The 21,127-nt window shown below is 32.7% G+C and overlaps 1 protein-coding gene across 2 annotated transcripts in view; it reads left to right on the top strand.

The window, feature by feature from the left end:
• The first annotated feature begins 11,660 nt into the window (after positions 1-11,660).
• LOC100646619 (tensin-1) overlaps positions 11,661-21,127 on the top strand; it is a 278,855-nt gene continuing 269,388 nt past the window's right edge. For both annotated transcript variants that reach the window (XM_012308038.3, XM_012308039.3), the window contains exons 1-2: positions 11,661-11,768; positions 12,392-12,707. In XM_012308038.3, coding sequence (XP_012163428.1) covers positions 12,646-12,707 — 62 coding nt within the window. In that variant the 5' untranslated portion in view covers positions 11,661-11,768; positions 12,392-12,645. The remainder of the gene's footprint in view (positions 11,769-12,391; positions 12,708-21,127) is intronic.

Raw genomic sequence — 21,127 nt, 5'->3', positions numbered from 1 at the left:
ATTTTCTGTGAAAAGTAAAATGTACACATTTCTTACGATGTTCCAGAAAAATTGATAATATATTGTTGCATAAAGTATGTTTTTCTTTGATTATGTATTTACTTTCTAATTAATAATTAATTGATTAAGAAATGGTAATTAAAAAATGTTTCATCACGTTTAAAGGAATGCATATTATGTTTTCATCCAAAAATATGTATAAATTACTCTTGTGGAATAAAATATTGTTACTAATGGCAATTAACATTCCTATAATACTAACCGAATAATATTTATAAGGGATAATAATCCTTGAACTACATATACGATGTGTTGTAATTTTACCCTATATTCATATTTTTACGTAGAAACTATAACTTTTGTGATATTTATGCTGTAACTTTTCGGAAAAGTTTTAATAACAGTTCCATTGACTATACGTACGGTGACACGTTTCTAAAATATATCTTATTCGTCATTTGTATATTTAAATACATCAATAACTTTCTCGACATATTACCCAATAAATATTTGTCCGAACGTTAACGATAATCAAAGAACCGATTACAGATATGATTTATGAATGTTGCTTTACCACTTGACAACTTTCACGTAATGAAGGATTGGCTTTACTAAGATCACTATAAAGATGTTCGATCTTCAATCTTTTGTATTTTTCGTTTCATTTCAAGTAAACGGAAATGATGAAATAATTTCCGGTATTTTATTTTATTTCATGTGAAATTGATTTGTCAACTTAATAAATTACATTATGAATATTTTCTTATACTATTACTTGTAGTAAGAAATTAATAAGAATTTACAGGAAAAAAGTAGATGAGTTTTAAAACAGTAGTACAAATTTCTGAAAAAGAAGACACTCGTACAATCAAACATACAAATCCAATCTCACGGTTCTATTTCACTTAAGTTTAAGTCAGTTTAGTTCTCGAACTATGAATTTTCCTGTTTTATCGTGCGCAGATGTTATTGACGACTAAGATAACCTACCGACGTTTCTTTATCCGTGATGCCGTCGGTAGTGTCACAGACGAGGAACATGGCACGAGGTATGCGTTTAATGAAAGAACAATTTCCCAGGGAAATCTATGTACAAGCGTTTATTATGCAAGCATATGCGTTATTGATGTATTGCTCTGTATCCATGTACCAAAATGAGGTACAGGATGTACCTACCGTCAGTTCAGTTTATTGAACCAGTAACTAATCGTATTTCTTCAATTGTGTTTAGATGTCGCTCACTGTATTTGTACGCTTTTGAACTTGATTTAAATTAAGAATTAGATAATACTTCAATTGAAAATTCTCAAGTCTTTTTAAATCAAGAGTGAAATGTATAAAAAATTATATTTATATATAACGATCGTTACCTAGTATATAATTATATTCTTGTACTCTTTTAGCTGGTAAATTAACTACTTACAATAATTCACTTCTTGCTAATTTTGTATAACTTAAATGTATAAATATTTATAGTGGTTAGAAAATGTATTTGCACAGCATCTTATTTATTTGTAACATATACATGCATTTTTTTGCATGTACACACATATTTCATTGTTTTACCTTTCAATGTCATTAATATGGCAATGTCATTAATAAGCAACGTACAAATGCACATCAAACGTAGATTATGTACATCCATGGATATATAAAAGCAATTTTTCGGTTATACAATAGTTTGCGAGATTTGTTGCACGTACATATGAGTACGTCGTAATCCCTGAAAAAGTTCTCTTAATTTTGATAAAATCGAATTTTTATTATACACATACAAATACGAAGTCATACATTCATTTACTTCGTTAATTCATTGTTCTTCTGAATTTTAAATTATATTGCAATTATATTGGAACATTGTTCTTTTGATGGCAAACGAAAAAGAAAGATTTTATCGTAGTGAGATTAAAATATTATAAATTATTACAACAATTCACACATATATATTAATACATAATTAATAACTATTTACTGTAAATTTAAACAAAAATAAATTTTAATAACAATAGTACATATTCTTATATACTTCTTTTACAAATTATATTATAACATAACAAAGTTATAACATGATTCAAAAGAAATAGAGTTGAGAGCTCCATTTGAAACATTTCAGGACATTATCTACATAGCGTATATTTACGATAGTAAATAACTAATAAAAGATAAAATCCATTAAACAAAAGTCACGCATTAAGATAAAACACAGAGATAGAAACAGGAGAAATCTCTTCTCTTCCTAACTATAGCACCACCAAGAAAAAAACATAGAAATAAAACACTCTCGTGTTGGCTGCTAGTTCAATTGCTCGTTAATGCATCGTATTCTTCGGTGACTCAGAGGATTGGACTTCACGGTCAACATACATACGTAGCTTCAAGATAGCGAGCAGATTTTATTTAAGGAAGACAGGTCTTTCTTCTCGTAGGACTTGTTCCCTGCTCAGGCGTTACGTGATGTTACTGTAAGAGCTTCCTTGGTCGAAAAGTACGTGCATGTGAATTCCAAGAGGACTGACCTTTCGTACTCCTTTATGTACTCGAGGATGAAGTAACTGTACGTGATTTTTATATGTAGCATGTTCACAATGGATCTTCACTGTACATCAAACGTACGCATATTCATCTGGAAAGCTGAATTCTCGTACGTGATCACTACCGAATTTTATGTCACTTAGTCAGTTTTCTTCTTTGGGCGTTGTAACTGTGAAATTCATCCCAATAATAACATGAAAGTTTGCATTTATTCATTTTTCTTCTATTTACCAACAAGAACTAATTTATGGGAATCATATCTTTTTATTCCTTTAACTCTTAACCGAAGACTATTAGTCTCTCAAAGGAGTCTGAATCTTTATTTCGTTATCAAAATCTAATAGTGAACTTAAAAAACGATATTCAAGTATCTTTAATTGCAAAAATCCCTAACAATCCCTAAAAATCCCGGACGAGCATATATCATTAAATAAATTCGTGAGGATAATTTGTCCAACTTCGTTTGAATTCTTGTTTCATTATCGCGATCTACTGAAGAATTGTAGAGACTCCAAGATTTGGATATCTTCAATTGTAAAAATTTTTAACTGACGCTTGTAGTATATAATTAGATAAAATTAATTAATTTTAATTACCAATTAAATCATATAAACTTCAATAAATATCATGAATACAATATTCATTGTCAGTGAACGCTTAACGTGAAATTTAAGATAGGTTGTATTTATTACAAAAAGATACTTAGTATCAATTATAATGATACCAAAAATTTTATATGTTTTATGTAGTTTATCTACTCACAAATAAACAGTATTAAAATAATACGAATGTTGTACTATTTTGTTATTATTATTATTTATGAAGATATTGTTACACTAATCTACATTTTGAAGAATAAGCATAAATACACAATGCAAAGACTTTTTGTTACATTTGATGTGTGTGTGAAGAACCTGAATAAGATTTGAATTTATGGTGTACTATAAGATAGGCTGTTTAAAATAGTAGCATGTATACTATGAATGAATACAAATTGAAATGTCTTGGCACGTACGCTGATACGAATACGTGAATCACAAGTTACAAGTAAATTACGGTCTATAGTTAAATTTCCTGCTCCGTATAGATTATGTGATATACGTATTAAATTGCGAAACTGACTGTTTAAAACCTGTATTACATATAGCTTTTATGATGTAATCAGCGAAGTATAAACTAACAGATTTTATATATTACTTCAATCAATTTCAACAACCTAAAGCAATTCTTCATAATTCCATAGTATGAAGTATTATGATGAAGATTATATTTTGGATATTTTATGCATTTTTAATGTTATAAATATTCTGTGGATTTTTGCGCCTTTAAATTTCCCAAATGGATAAACTTTTGCAGTCTGGGCTGAATAAATATATAAATTAGAAATTATCATAATCGCGAAATATAGACGCAGTGGGAAATTTAATATTTTACAATAATGCCATATACTTTTTATACGAAATTAGTTTATAAATACAATAACTTTACTGACTTAAAATTGAAAGTAATGTATTACATGATGATTCAATAACCTAGTAAAATAAATTTAGTTATATATTCTTTTGATGAAATATTATTAACATTACCTTTATTAACTTTGTTAACTCTAAATATAACGTTCGCTGCAAATAATAGTGTTATATCGTTCAATGCATCATTTGGTTCTAGTGAAGGTATCTGCAACGTTGGCTAAACGCCAGCAAACATTGTTGGATGTGATCATGCTTGAGAAGTTCAAATTAACTGTAGTGCTTCAAATTACTGTTAGTAATGAACACAATAAATTAGTTCCTCAGTTTATTGGAAATAATTTTTTGTCTGTTCCCATCCAAGTTGATGTGTAATTAAAAAGCATCCGAGAAAAGAATAGCTGGATACGACGGTATTCCGTTACAATCATGGAAATATTTCTCCACAGAAGAGTGATAACATTGTACTAAACATGGTCATTTCATAATGAAACCTTCCATGCGGAAAGCAATCATTTTGAACAGTGGAACAATTTTACATTATGTATGAAATCATTACGTATCAACGACGTGTAATTACGTTTCAAGTACCAATCGCATATGTATTCGTATCGGAGATCTTCCTTTCTATTATCTGATTTTTTGCGATAATCTGCGGACAGCAACGCGATCCTCGCAATCGTGAAATCCAACTCGTAGGCCTTGGTAACTCTTATATGGAATGCCAAGCGTAAGAAAGTATCCGAGAAATTCAATGATATTCACCTAGAGAAGAAACTCGTTTCCGTGGGCGGAATATGAATGAGATGTCAAGGATGACCCAAAGAAAAAGATCTTTAAAGTCTTTCTTTACCCTGTCTAGGATTTCATTGAAATGAAATTGAATGAATTCAAAGCCCACACTAGTTCTCATTATGCGATACATTTTGATAATTTATCACGGTGAAATGTACCTACCTATGTACTACCTGCTGCTTCAAGTGTCATCTCATTCGCATGTGATCCTTCTATCAAGATCACGAAGAATTCTATCGAGAAGAGGATTGTGATAGCTCCACTAAAATAGAGTGCAGAAAAAATATCTGTTTTCTAATGCTGCTGTGTTCGTTGTGGCATTTTAGACCAAATTATGTCTTTTCTCGTCACAAATTTCTAACAAATTACAATTTATGTTTGAGAAAGGTACGAAAAAATCGTTCTTCATACGATATAATATGCTTGATATGATTTTCTTAAAAAGTTAAGAAGTTCCTTGTTTGTTAAAATGAGAACTTGCTTGTTGAAATTAAAATTTTGGCGATCACATTAATGTTAAGGAATGTTACGGATGATGATCAGCAAGAAAATTCGAATTACTTACTGGTCATTACTGTAATAAATTTATTTTTTTTTATCAGTGATTCATTTTATTATTATTGTAGTTTTGATAGTACCGAACGTGTATCTAGAGCTAGTCCTGACATTTCTGTAGAAAAATGATAAAAAAATTACTATAGTAGAATATATACAGTACAATAATTCCTACAAGCTGTTCCTGGTAATTTTATAGTTGATGTAATAATAATTATTAATGTAAAAAATGTGCACAGTGTATCTGTTTAAGATGAAAATCTTCATTAGGAACTAAAAATATCAAAAAAATGCTTTTACGAAAGTTAATTGATGTGACAGGGTACATAATGTGGTATAAACAGCTTTTTCGCAGATGAGGTAATAGGAGAAATTTCAAGGTTAACTTAATTTTCTTTTTAGTGGGGTAATATTTTTTTATTAACGATATGATAACGTTTTCTGTTGAATTCAACGACAATTCAACAATATGCTAATGAGATCATTTCGTTTCATAGAATATTATGAACTTAAAAGTTAGAACGTAACCAATCAATCAATGTAAAAATCCTGCCACATGAAGAAATGATATGTGTGCGAAATGAAATTAAACATTGCAATAGTAGACATTTTAAAATCGTTATAATATAGGATAACTGCTAACATAATGATAGATCTTGATTTATTAAAAACACATCTGTCATATAAACGAATATCTAACTTGATATGATTTCTAGAAGATAATTAAGTCGCATTACAGAGAGGGAACTGGACGAGTTATCTTTCTTAAATCTTCTTATCTCAATAATATTTAAAATATACGATATCAATAATACCCTTCCTTTAATCTGACAGCTAAAAGATTTCTTCCTGTATGATTGCCGCATATCGAAACAAAAGCGTTAAGAATTCTTCCTTCGAGCGTTTCGAAGACGTAGGTACGAGGCACAAGGTGTATTACGACCTCCGCTTCTTATCAACAAGCTTTCTTTGTAACCTGACTTGCTCAAATTGCCAATTCGATCGGATATAAACATCCCTCGATATCAACGTCTCGTTTCAACGAAAGCGCCTCCAATTAGTCGATCGTACGACGCGGCGAGGTTCAGCGTGGCCATAATTCGTTCCTCATATTTCCCATTTATCCAGTTTCGCGAGCTTTTGTACCAGGCTTGTGTGTAAGGCGAAACAAAAAGTGAAAGATGAACGTTACCAAAAAGAGCTCGTTGGTACACCAGAAGGAGTAGCTGGCCGGATGAAAAAAACGACGCGACGCTCGACGTCCTTTCTTCCAATGCATAAGCGTGCCTTCGTACAGGTATTAACCTCCCTCTCTTTTCCCTTTCTCTTCTCTGTCCCTCGCGTTTGCGCTCTGGCTATAGTCATCGGATTCTCTTTTAGGGACCGTGCTAAGACTGCCAGATGAAAGTATATAACCGGTTCGCAGCTGCAGCCAGACTGGAGACTGGGCATCGGCCGGCAACCAGCAACCACACACCATGGCACATCTCCAGGCACACACCATGGCGCCAGGGGCGGATTCACCATTCCAGTTGCATACGAACCGTGTACATTTCGAAACTTTAATCCCATCGACCTTTCGAATCGATCGATTCAACCTTGCTCGGATGAAGAGATCGTTCCTGACAAAATGCGATTTTCTTCGCTGAACGGTTCCGATATTTGACAAGCATCCTTGGCAGATCCTTATCTATGGATGTCAATTTATGTCACAGGATTTTATCTTCTGTATTTTCTTTTGTATTTTGTTTTGTATTTATTTCGTTGTACTGGAAATGAGTGTAATATCGACTAACACTTGACCTTATCCCGCGAGGAATACGTGGAAATCGTTTTAAATACTTTAAAGTTAGTCGTCAGTTTTATATAGTTCATTATAGTTCTTATTTCTTATTATACGTATTAAATGCTTTTATGATAGTTATTCTTTTTAAAAATTAGTATTGCAAGTGCTTTTTTTGGAATGTTTGGAATCCTATGTAGATAGGATAAAGTTTAAAATAAAAATGGTAAAAAGAATATATAAAATTCTAGATCGAAAATATTAAAATGTTAGATTATATTTGCCGCTTTTATTTATTTTTAATGATATTTGATACGTCCAAAATGTATAATCGAGGAATCAGTGAACTGTTTTACGTTATTATACATATTCGTTGACCATTTGGAGTTAGCAACGCCAACCGACCAATCAACTTTTTGCGATGGCAAAATGGACGGAGAAAATCGACGGAACGTTGGATAAAAGCGTGTGAGCCAAAGTTTTGGAATGTCTTCGCCGTAACGTCTACCGAACTCCAAAAGTTACTGAACCAATGAAAATGAAGCGAGGGTTATAAATCCAGTTTGTAACAGTTTGAAGTTACGATTCTGGTAAATCGAAAACGCTGTAGAATGCAGTGAAATTAATTAAATTATATAGATTTAACAGGAAAAGAAATATTAAAATGATATAAAATAAATCTAAATATTAGTGAATTAAAATGGTTTATAAGAATCGTTTCACATTTAATTATGTCATTTCTTCTCATTACCTTTATCCATTAAAACTGTTTACTCGATTACTTACGCTCTTATCTCCTAAGTAATAAAAAATAATTAGACCAACGTATTATTTTTCTTCCTGCATCGTTAAGAAACTTGTCACGTTATCTATCCTCTTTCTTCTTCTTTTTAAAAAAGAAGCGTTTCTTTAAATGAAACTTCACGGAATACTTCATTTGTTGCATTTCGTGATTCCTTCACGAAACTTGGAACTTGGAATTTCCTGACTCAAGAATACCCAATAATCGATAATTAATAATCTATTAACCACGATAATAGTGTAATAAACAATGAACAATAAGCGTATATTTTACACCTAAAATAACTGCTTATTATAGAACACTACAGTCGTACAATGTAGAAGGCATTCTCAGAAGGTAAACGTTTCTCAGAGCTATTTCTACAAATTACAGGGTACGACTACACACATCCTATAAGTGGTACAGAAACGACAGTAGTCTAATAATCGGTGCTTATCTGCCAAAAATAAATCTAGAAACAATCATTTTCGAGAAAGTAAGCTATACAAAATACGGAAACAAAGAAGATGTTCTATTATTTAATAAGCACCGATGTCTTTAGGGTGAATATTAATTGACTGGCTACTCGCAGCAACTGAAGGGTAGCAGAATCGTAATGGCAGTAAAAGAAAAAGAAGAAACGAGAATTGCCGAAGGACTTTGGACAGAGTTTGCCAGTCGAACTTCATGGACGTGGCTCGTTGCGAAGCTGGTCGCGATAAACGTGTACAACGTTGTAAGCGATGAAGGACACGAGAATGCACGGTGGTTATCGTCGGCACATTAGCATGCTCGCTTACGGAGATAATCGTGCGTGGTGCTTCTCGGCTCGTTATGTTTAATGGTCGACGCGAACTGAACGAGCTTGACCCACGATGGTGGGATGAAGAGCAAAGACCAGCGAAACGTTATATCAACATTTCAGAAACGGCCGAATAATCGTCACTTTTCATTTTTCTTTGCCTTTCAAACGATTGCAGAATAGTATTCTCGCGTTTAATACATATGTAATTCGTATGAATATATGGAGAGGATCAATGGAAAATAGGAAATAATGGGATTATTCAACATAGAACAAGTTAAATTTTATTCTGAAAATAATAATTCATCAAATTTAGACGACCTCATACTATACATTGTATTTCATTGGAGAATAAAGCAATAAACGGCTATTATTTTACGTGTTCATGTAGATTATTTCGTATTTTATCAATAGAAAGATTTGATCTTTTTTTAATTCTTTCTACGCAATTATTATATCAGGAGGTACACTATAGAATATAACGGGATATAATTGAAGAATTGGACAATAAATATGATAATACGTGAATGAAAATGGAAATGGAAGTTTTAATTCATTTATTTACGATCACTTTGTTAGTCGTAGATACTTCATTTGTGATTTCTAAGAAGAAGAAAAATGTTATCTTTCGTTCACTAATTCAACGATTTTATCCTTATAATATAAATTTCTCAAACGATAAACGGAACAAGTGCAAGAGACGAGACATAAAAGCGTAAACTCGATCATCTGCTGCAGATCATCTATCTACTCACACAGTTGCTTGCCGGATCATGGCGAAAATAATTGATACCTACAGCCAATAGTTGTAAAATGAAAGGCACATTATTTCATTTGCAAACATTTATATGAATTTTACATAAAATAAACAAGTACGAGAAAAGCTCGGAATTGTTTAATTGTAAGGTCTATTGGTTAAAGCGTTAAGATATACGCATCTCCGCAATTCAGGAAGCACTCGATCCGAGCATGAGGCAACGCACAAACGAAAGGAACTACGTTAGGGCATCGAGCAGCATGTGAGTGAGAGAGCAGTTGGAAGAGGTGAGGAGGTAGTGTCGCCCAGGTGCCCGACCGGCCTTTGCCGAACTCACCTCCACCTCCTCTCCAGGCCGGCTTCTCTCCTCGCCCATTCTCTCTCCAGGACACGCTCCTCTGGTTGTTTCTTGCTCGCTAGCTCCGTCCGTTCCGTCAGTCCGTCTTTTTCCTGCTCGCGAGCTTCTTCCTAACCTCTCGACGAGCTCTACTCTGTGCTTTCCTCTTATCCGTGCCATTGGCCATTAGCGATTGCCGTCCACCGTATCATCAGGCCCCGCAGTAATGGGATCTCTTACGGTCCTACGGTCCCAGTCGTTCGTCGCGCGCCTTCGTCGTGGCTTCCCCACGTTCGGCTCCTTTACGGACCTCCTCTTTCGCTACCACGTGATTTAGCGGGTTATGTCTAACCGCTCTCGACCTTCCGTCTGTCGGATCTACGTTCCTGATAACCCGGACACCGCGGAGTTCACCGATCCGAGCCGCGAGAGTTCGGCTCGTGCCTCCGATCGCGCCGTCTTCAACCGACACCCCAAACCACCATCGGATTCATTGCGTTCGATCTTGTGCTACAAGTTTTTCTGCATCGCTCGTTTGTTGGTGACTTGACAATGTTTTGTGAGTAATCCGCTAGTGGCTATACGACGCGCGCTCTCTCGGTTTCTTACGTTCCTCGTTGGTGTTGGCTTGATGGAAATTGTCATTCGAATGACTTTCTTGTTACCCAACAACGATAACGATTTTGTACCTCTCGCAGGATTTCCACGCTCGCAAATCATTCGCGCGCTGCATAAATCACGCGTCGCGATCTTTTACGTCCGCAGTATGTTCGCACCGATAACAGAGCATTGAAATTCTTTCTTTTTGCCGGTCGTTTCGATTTGCCTGCCATACGATTTTGGGTGTGTACGTGGGCAAAACGACTCTTGGACGTCTCTGCTGCAGGTTTCTTCGCTCGATCAATCACGCGACTTGCCAGCTCGGTCATATTAGCGTGAGAGAATTCCGGATACTTTGATTTGCATAAACGCCGTAGGTACGTCTGAATTTCACTTATTGCGGCTTGTTAACGAGTTTATAAGATTACGTAAAACGCAAACCGGTAAGTGCAGCTCTAACGATTCTTCCTGACATTTCCTAATTATTCGTATGATTGATAGGTATGTCTATAATGTTAAAAGTTTGTCTCGTACCGATCATTTTTCCTTCCGATCTTCTTTCCTTCTGAAAGATAAAATTATTTCTATCGTTAAATATAGAAATCCGAACAGGATCAAATCTCAATAGTCAGAGATCGATAACACTTTCTTGAAAATATAATTTCGCCTATGAAAATGACATTTCGATGATTTAACGACTGACCTAGAAATGCGATAACTCTGGTAGACTGATTTCTAGTTGTGAACGGACATGGGGATGATCACACACTTTGAGAATTGAACAATTTGACCGGTTTGAAAGCATTCTCGGTTTTAAACCGTTCCCGCTAAATTTCTAACGTTTCAAAACAGGATTGAAATTTCTTTATCGGTTAACGTCATGCTCTAAATTACTTCATGGTGGCTTCATTTTTGTTGAAAACTTATGAAAAATTTACTTCAATTTTATAAGAATAAGCTTTTCAATATCGCACTCATACGATTTTACACTTATATCTTTACTTATGTATATTTTTCTATCAATTGTGCTTTAAATATTGTATATAGATATATTATATTTTGGCGAATAATTCTTAATATTTAAAAATAGATATAATAATAGTAATTTTCAAGTAACTTAAATAATACTGCTTATATGAGAAAATAATGGTTTCTCGAAACTTGTATATATTTCCCCTCTCTCCGTTTCTGTGTTTATATTCTAGGTAATCGTAAACAGTTTAAATTCCAGGTAATGACGTAACGGAAATATACGCGATCTTCACGCCCCAAGCTCGTTGTCGAATTTAGTTTACTGTCGACTGCCTAACGTGTAAATATCTCGCGATATGTTGCGTAGCTTCTACATTGCCGTGAGGTAAGAAAGTATATACGTATTTCAATCATTGTTAGTGCATCATTATATTCACACTTCATTTGCCAGGTAATTACGCGTATAATCTCAATTATCGAGATAATAACCATAGTAACGATTAGAAGTAATTGTAGATTTTGTTCGTGTAAATTTAAGTTTTCAAACGTTCATTAGAATTTTGTGACATAATTACTTACGATTTAACCTACAGATCATCATACAATCAAATCAAAATTAAATCAAATTACCGGATTATAGTTTAACAATTCCATATTTAGTACTATCTTCCATATTTAGTATGGTTTAGGACGTTCGTTGGAATACTTTCCTTTCTTGATCGGATCAGTTTATTTATTACACTTCAATAGTTATTTAATAATTTAGGTTCTTAAATTCGTCACTAAACGAAAATACCAGTCTATCGGACTAAAGCTTCGTTTTCTTGGTGACAAAAGCGAAATTTTTTTTTTTGTATATAATAAATTTGAATTTGGCGTTCTCTATTGACAACATAACCTAAAAGATGGAAATTGACAGCGTAAATGATTAATATTTCAAACAGGAGAAACGATACTATCTTTAAATATTCGTGCGAGTTAATACCATGTTTTTTTTTTTTTTTTTAGTGGAATAGTGTAGATCAGAAAATAGTGGACTAAAGGTGAAAATGAGTGTGAATAGTGTTGTGTGGAATAGAGACGTATAGTGAAGCAGTGGATGTAATTTTAAACATCGCTGGAAAAAGTGTAAGAAGCTCGAACACCGATCAAGTGATGCAGTGTTATACAATGCGTAAAGAAAAAGTTGTCAAACGTGCATTCTCTTTGCGATTAACGTGACCAGCGTTTTTGTGAAACATACCGGAAACACTGGTAACCAGATGGGAAGTGATGTCTACCTATTATGGCAGAACCGTTCTCGAAGAGATTCGCCACAGCTAAGGTAAGTTTCATTCTTGTCTATTCATTGTTTATCTTATTGTTTAATTTATATACGTACCTTACATCTGAATAAGCTATCGTTATATATAAATGATATAGAGATATGTATTTATTTAACATCGATATAGTCATTGCTGGTATCAATATCTATGTGGATACATACTCGTATACATATTATTCAAAGTAACAGAAACTTTAACAATGAAGACAATAAAGAAAATCAATAATTATGTGAGTGTATATATTAACAAAGTAAAACAGAATTGTCGTTATTATTAAGAAAGAGTAATTAAATAGTATAATAACGTAAAAGCGAAATTATTGACAATTAATTTTGATCACGATGGGCGTATTATGAGGTATATTACATCAGTGACAATATCATTGCATGTACAATTTTCGCCTGTCAATTACAATTAAAAGAAATTGTCGTCTACTTGACTGTATGGGTTACGAAATACATATCACGAATCTGGCATTGACGTATACGAAGCTTTTAGTTGCCTACGGTTATACGTTCGAGACCTTTTAAGTGCAGGTCCCAGCGAGTATGTAATTTTCATGTACGATTCCCTTCCTCCTCTCTTCTTCCCCCGCCATCCTTTCTTCTTCTTCCGAATGGTCCGAGCGAAACGATCGAGTACATGCACGCCAGCACATGCTCGTGCATTTACGCTTAAGTTTGCGCATTTATACGAAACGAGCGTGCACACACGTGTGTACGTCTATACGTCCTGTAAATTCAATGGATCGGTACATCGGCACTGGAAAGGTCTTCTTTCTTTCAAATCCTTCTCGTTTTCCGCTGCTTCAAAATGGAAAGAGGATAAATTTTGGGATTTGTGTAATTGCCAAGTCTGAATGTCTCGTACACAGCCATTTTCCTTTCTCATTGGCTTAGTTTTCAAGCAGCACTGTCCGATAATCTGTAATTTGAGACGAGCCTTTAAGATCGAACGTTTATGAAATATTTCAATTTTGTACGTTTTGTTGAGGGATAATTTTACTTAATATTAATTATTTAATGTTAAGATGTAATGAAATGTGTGCTTGAAAAAACCAGCGTGAAAATGGCAGTCCAATATGGTATATAACTTAAAAAAAACTTTTAATTCTTAAATACTAAAATATGCTAAATACTAAAATAAATATAATTTATAATTAATAATTGCAGTTGTAGTAGCACTGAAACAATTGCATATCTACACATTTGTAAAACCTAAAGATCTCGCATATTTTTAATTTCAAAAGTATTATTCACTTTTCTTTAGTTTTTAAATTTCATTTCGATGAAACATTTATAACAAAATAGATAACGCTGAAATTATTTCATTCACAACTTTTTACAGATAATACGTGATTCTTCATCTTATTCCGCATATTATTCAATTATCCTTTACATTTTTGATACTTTGTATTTCACTGAAGAGTGTAATTGAGTTCTGTATTCAAAAAGAGAGCCGTGAATCGTGATCCTCTTTAGTGGAACCAGATGTATGTGCGTATATTTAATTGCTTGTTGCATGCAACCATTTGCGTGCAAGTTGCAGTTACACTTAGGTAGGATCACCGATGGTTAAAACGGTTTCGAATTAACCGTTAAGTGCAATCGGCGATTGCTACGGTTTTCGATACCTCATTTCCACTGAAAGAATGCTTTCGATACAGTTCGTTTTTTTGCTCAACGATCGTTAAGCTAAATAATGTACGGAAATAGAAAAGCTTTTTAAAGTAGTTGCATTTATACAGCAGTTGAAAGGAAAGCTTTTTACTGTTCGCTAAGAATATAATACTTGTTTTTGGCAATTCGCCAATTTACAAACTTATAGAAAAGAAACGTATAAATTGAATATAAAAATAATGTGAGGGATAGGAAAAGTTTCATATAATTAAATTAGAATAACCAATTTTTTATAGTCTTTTAAATGTAATATTGTTAACATTATAATTACAAATTAACTTTATTAGTTTATTAACAAATTAGAAGTTGATTTCGTACTACAAATTCGTAATTATAAGCTTCAAAGTTTAACGAAATAACACAGGAAGTAATCAAAGAAGAGAAAATACAAAAGTATGTAATCAGCTTTATATATACATATGTAGATCTATTTGGAAACTGCTTGGAAAATAAAAATATTGTGTAAGACATTGTTGATATGAAATAGGTACAACCATAAAACATAAATTAATACAAGCAGAAATATCCTGTATACGCATGATTTTCTCATTTTTTCAATAACTCACCTTTTCGACAACCAATCAGGTGAAAATAAAAGCAGAGAGAGATCTTGCAACATGTAATTTTATCGTGTTTCGAAGTCATTGACTTCAACTTCCTCATACCCTTCACGAAAGCTCTTCTTCGCCCACACAAACGCACCGTGCGTGCAAACAAGTATCGTGTCCTCTACATTTTTTACTTCACGTTGTCAAACTTTTTCGTTGCAACTTCGATGCAGTGGCAAGACTGATAACGAACTCTTCTCTTGCTTCAGGTTTAAGTAGTTTATCTTGAAGTTAGTACGTAACGAAATTTTTGTTTGAGTATACACGCGAAACAAATAAATTCCGCGATAGCTTCGTAATTAATACCTTTATTTATGACGTACTATGCGGCTGTCAGAAATAAATAACAACTAACGATCCGATATATATTTACTTTCTGATTTAAGATGTACTTATGCAAATGCTGAAATCGGTAGATTTTAAAAGTTAAGAAATGTGAACACCGTTGATTGGTGAAACTTCCTTTTAAATATGAACTTTAGAAAAGAATTTGTTTTTACTTTTCGGAATCACAGCTAGCAGATCACTTACTCTGATCCTCTTTACGCGTTTTCTTGATTTTCTAAATTAATATATACCCTCAAAGTGCAACAACGTTTAAAAATTTGCAGATTTTCCAAAAGATCTTAGAAAATCACGAGGTACTTTTTGATATGGTACAAAAATATCAGTTATATAGCTGTATACATATATTTTTGAAGAATGAATAATTACAATTTGTATTGTATTTTTATTTTTAGCTATAATAATACAATATAGACGTAGATAATGTATTTACCTGTATATTTAATTCTTTTTCTTACTCTTTTTCTAATTTCACTGATAAACACTTTAAACAATGTTATAGCTAACAACTGTTATAATCTTTGTAACAAATCTTGTAAGTACTTGTCCAATGAAGAAGCGCGAAATCAAACATTACCTTCCAGCAATACCGTCATGATCATTTTCATTCGTAAATAAAGCGATACATATATTTAATTTCGTTTAAGCATAAACCAACAGTCGCATACCTATTTGGTTTTTACATTTGTATTATACTTCACTTTCTTCTGAATAATTTATTTTTCAAGTTTAATTTACACCACGATCGTAAATTTTCTTCGTAATTACTTGAATGCAAATCTGAGTCGGATGGTATCCACTCACGAATTTCTACGAAAATTTTTACAAAATCGAACATATTTCATTGAAAGTGGTGTGCGTGTGGCGGGACATGACAGCGACCCAACCGATTCTGTCTTTTTTCGGGACATAAAAATTCTTACGCTGCAACTTCTTCGCGTCGCTTCTCGACTTCAAAGACTGCATGCACGGTAAATCTTGCTGCACCGCCGCAGCAGGGAATGTAATTGATTTCACTGTACGTAAGTGTTAAACGAGAATAGATGTTCAACGCACATGCTATAGTTATCGCGCGATTTGATCTTTCGTAAGTTTCAAGGAAACGTACTATCTATTCTTCTAAGCTGCTTCTCAATTTTCCTTTCGCCACAATGTTTCCCATTGGAATTCTTCGATGTAGAAGGAACGTTAATTTCTATCGATACGGGTTTCCGTTACCATTTATACTTCACTTGTACTATGTACGCTATTAAAACTCTTAGTCGATGTGGGCTAAATAATAAATTTGATAGCGGCAAATATTTTTGCCATTTATATTATTTACCTTCGTTTCATCAGCTTAAGTATTTTTATTTTATTCGCGTAAAAGTCAAAAATTTAATAATATTAAATTTACATAAATTTAACGCAAAGATATAATTTGTCGTTATTATACCAACAAAGTAATACATACATATGCGTGTATACCATGAACAGAGAATTTCATTTACATGTAAGTACGAGTGATAAAAGAAATTGAATTAAAAGTTGCGTGTTTCTCAAATCGTTGACATGCTATTAAGGATAATGTATGTGTACATGTATATATCGTTTTCGTTTATCCCATCGATATGGATGAATCGCATGGTGTAGCGACATGAAATGGAAATGGTTCACATTAATCATAGAAGTAAATCAACAATGTATTATTACATACACATTTATTACGCATTTCGTACCGGGTTGTTTAAAAATGTGTTACAGTATCGTGATATATTATTACTTATGAATAGCATATGCAATGTTGAATGAAGAGATACTCGTATAAATTACGTATGCAATATGTAATACACATGTAAGAAGTTATTACAAAAGTCTTCTTCGACTTTAATAAACCTCAACTTTGCTGTAAGCTTCCTTTTGTATAACTAAAGAATTATACTGCATTAGTAATCAAATTTAAAAGCTGAATTCACTTACAAATGGTTTATCATTATCTGGAAAAATCAATTGTCCTTCGTTTGATAATTTCAGAATATTTGAACGTGAATTTTTACTTGAAACGTGTTATACCTTTATTGAGATTGAATTGGTATGTACCCTTTGTGAATTGATAATTTAAGTATATCAGTTAACGGAACTTCTTGTGATAAATCAAGTTAATCATTAGAAGTATAAAATACACCTGTGGATAATATAGCTAATACATACACATGTGCATTTCGTCTTCCAGCACGGTCCGTATAAGATTAAATAATAGCAAATTGTGGTAGTGAATCGAAAGATGAAGCCGTTAAAGTGTATGCAATAACGTTCAGGTTCGATTTTCATAGGTGTAGAAGATAAAGGAACTATCGTTGAAAATAAAAGAACGATCCTTCCAATTATAATAAACATCATGCTTGCCGCCTTAAACGTTAAACGTTTTACAATCGAGCTAAACCGTTTCTTCAACGCCACGACTTCATACTTCGCCGATAAATTCCTGTAACGAAGCCTAAGCCTTGTCTATGTAATAAATATGAATACGAGGATCGGCAGCGATCTGCTCACGAGCCTTTCAGCATCAATTTCGTATCGTTCACGCTCGATCTCTAATCTACCGAGGAATCGTGGATAAAGTACAGTTAAAAATAATCCATATTGCCGACGTTCCTTTCTACATTCCTCATCGAAGCTACAAACTGCATTCCTTGGGCATGCTGGAACACCCGGCTCTGAAGACCAATCAATTTCTTTCGACGCTACCGCGGCAACTCAGAATGCGTTTAGTAAAACTATTTTTACATAGCCGTAAGCATTCGTCCTGCTCGCGTGAGTCGCGATTCGCCCCGACACTTAGTTAGTTAGCTATACCGACTCCCGTATTTGCATATATGCAAATCACATTTTCAATGTTTTTGCCCGAAGGTGAACGGACCGCCGATTTTTCACCGGCTAATGGATGTCGATCATTGTAGTAAAGCGTCTGTTGATTAATAAACGACGTCAAATAGCGTTTTGTAAAGTTTGTAAGAGGGAAAAAGGAACGTGGATCGCGGTGAGAACATATGCTTGACATATGGTGTCTACAGGATGGATTCTATAGTGTGATAAAACAAATATGAGCAGTAAAAAATATGAAAGCAGTAAAAAATGTTTAATCGATATACGCAGGTGTTAAAATTAATTTTTTCCCTGTAAAGTCTATCCTGTGTTGTATGTCGTCGTTCGAAAAATAAATCGTAAATTGAAGGTTTGATTTAAATTACTATTTATGGTGTTACATAAAGACTTTCGTCTATTTGTCGACGTTAGAAAATCTGAAAAATCTACACAAGTCTTGTATTTAACAGATATGAGTCTTTTATTAAGAGACTTAAGACAGAGACTTAAATTCTATAGTCGATTTGAATATCATGAGTCTATCGTTTATATTAGCAATTACAATCGTAATTTATTACAGCAAATAATGCGAAATGTGGTTTTTCTTTATCTTTCATTTATGTGTTTGTATAACGAGAAATATCACTATAATTAAGATTTTAGTCTACCAATTCATTTACTGCATATGTCCTACCTTTTATATTATGAAATTTTTTAAATAATAAAGACTACGGTTTTGGCCATCATACATTGTCTTGTTTAAAGTTTAAACGCGTGTTATACGACTTTTCGTACAATTCGTGTAAAAATCTACAAATTCTGAACATTTTTGCCACGAATTTTATAATCTCTTGACCATTGTTGCGTTTATGCCTCGTTAAGGAGTATTCGCCATTATTCCAGTAATTCCCGACATACGGAATGCACATTGTTCTTGTACAATGTCCGCGTAATTTAACACTCCTCGATGAGCATCGTTGAGAATAAAGGCTGGTCTCGAACCATTCAACTATTTCAGTTACGCAAATGTTCTTTTTTTCTCTCGCTGCTTTCTCCTATTGTTTGAACGAAGGCAATTTTTACTTTCCATTCCACCTATCTTTTTTCTAGCAGATATTACGATGAAATTCGCAGTTTGCCATAAGCTTTCTGAACGTAACAATTATTCTATAAAATTGCGTACATTTGTACGATTAGTTATGATTAATTGATGTAATCCCTGTTTCATTTTGCGTTGTAATATCTTGAAATATATGAAATTTTAACGACAAAATGTTGCATTACATTACGCATTAAATAAAATTAATTGTGTACACACACATTGTATAAGAACTTTTTATATAAAATAATAAAAAATTAAACTTGATCTCACCACTTAAAATAGGTGAATAATCTGATCTACTTGACAGACTATAAATATTAATTGTTGTACACAATTTTATTTTAAAATGATTTTGTTGACTATTATCATAAACTTTAATTTTACTCTTTCAATGATTTAATTGGTGTTTCATAAATTACTCAACAATACGTAATTTTTGTTATTTTAACAAGTGGAATCATTTCCAGAAACATAAACTTTTATCTGCAACAAACACAATATTAATACTTATAGGAATATAGTAATTACATGTAAGTAATTATTATACATTATTTTTATTTATTGATTTCGATTATTACAAGTGGTATAGTAATTACAGCTAGAATTCTTCTCCATATACAAATATTTATAATACTTTCTAATTTTCATGATCGTTCGGAGCTTTCTAAAAGACATTTTTTTGTAAAAGTAAAAATGCGAAACGAAAGGAGTTGGAGTAAGAATATATTAAAGATATACGTACGATACAATCGAATAAAATTATTTCTGTCAAATTTATTGTCATTAAAGTTGTGGGTATAAAATAGTAAATACAGAATTAAATAAAACGCCTAAATCCAATAATAGCTATTTAAATAATGCAGTAAATCTTATAGAGAATTAAAAGAAGCAATCCAGGTGATTAAGCATCTATGTTATGGTTAATAATATTTTTCAAAGTGACAAAATGAAATTATGATTCTGAAAATGAGAATTATGTACTCGATTTATAAGATCGCAGATGAAATATTACAGTCTCTTTTTACTTATTTATTGTTACACTTTATTGCCACGTAGCTGATATAAGTACATCCATCTTACCGCACTTTGCGGTTTCTTATACCGTTGCCTATAACTTACGAGCACACATATTAGAAATCGATCAAGCTTCTGCGTACCGGGTGTCGTAAAAAGCCGTCATTAAAGACGTGTGAAAACAATTGTGTCTGATGTTAACCAAATTGGTAACAAACTGTTATTACTAAACTACTATTTTGTACAAAGGAACGCAACGATTAAAACATTTAAAAATAATCTGAAACTTTAATTAAGATTGTATCTTTTTCGTTTTAAACGGTACACTTTTGATTTTACAGTAATTGATAATAATTTGTTAAGTTGTTTGTTCTTTAAGTTACAAATATAGTTCAATAGAATATTAGTAAAATATCCGAATAATATTTTTTTATGAAAAATTTCACTTTTTCATCTTCAAGTTCTTATATGCAGTTGATATATTATTTATAATAAAATAAGGTTACACTAAAATCTAATAAGCAGCAAATCTTCAAAATAATTTTGTTTCATCCTATTTAAACGTTCTATCATAAAATATTTTATCAGGTTATTATGATTAAAATAATTGTATTACATGTGATTTTAAATATATATATATATCTGTTTTAAAAAATAATTTCTATCTTTTCTGGTACTCAAATTCTGGTACTCATTTTACATAATAAAAGTGACTAGAAAACGTAATCATGTCAAGAATTGATGGCCCAGTATATGCACTAGTTTAGTAATTTTATACTATACTAATTCATATTAACGGAAGTTTTACAGAAAATTATGGTGCAGTG

Source organism: Bombus terrestris, chromosome 4 (assembly GCF_910591885.1).
Source record: "Bombus terrestris chromosome 4, iyBomTerr1.2, whole genome shotgun sequence".
NCBI classification, from domain to species: Eukaryota; Metazoa; Arthropoda; class Insecta; order Hymenoptera; family Apidae; genus Bombus; species Bombus terrestris.
This window is presented reverse-complemented; position numbering and strand designations above follow the sequence as displayed.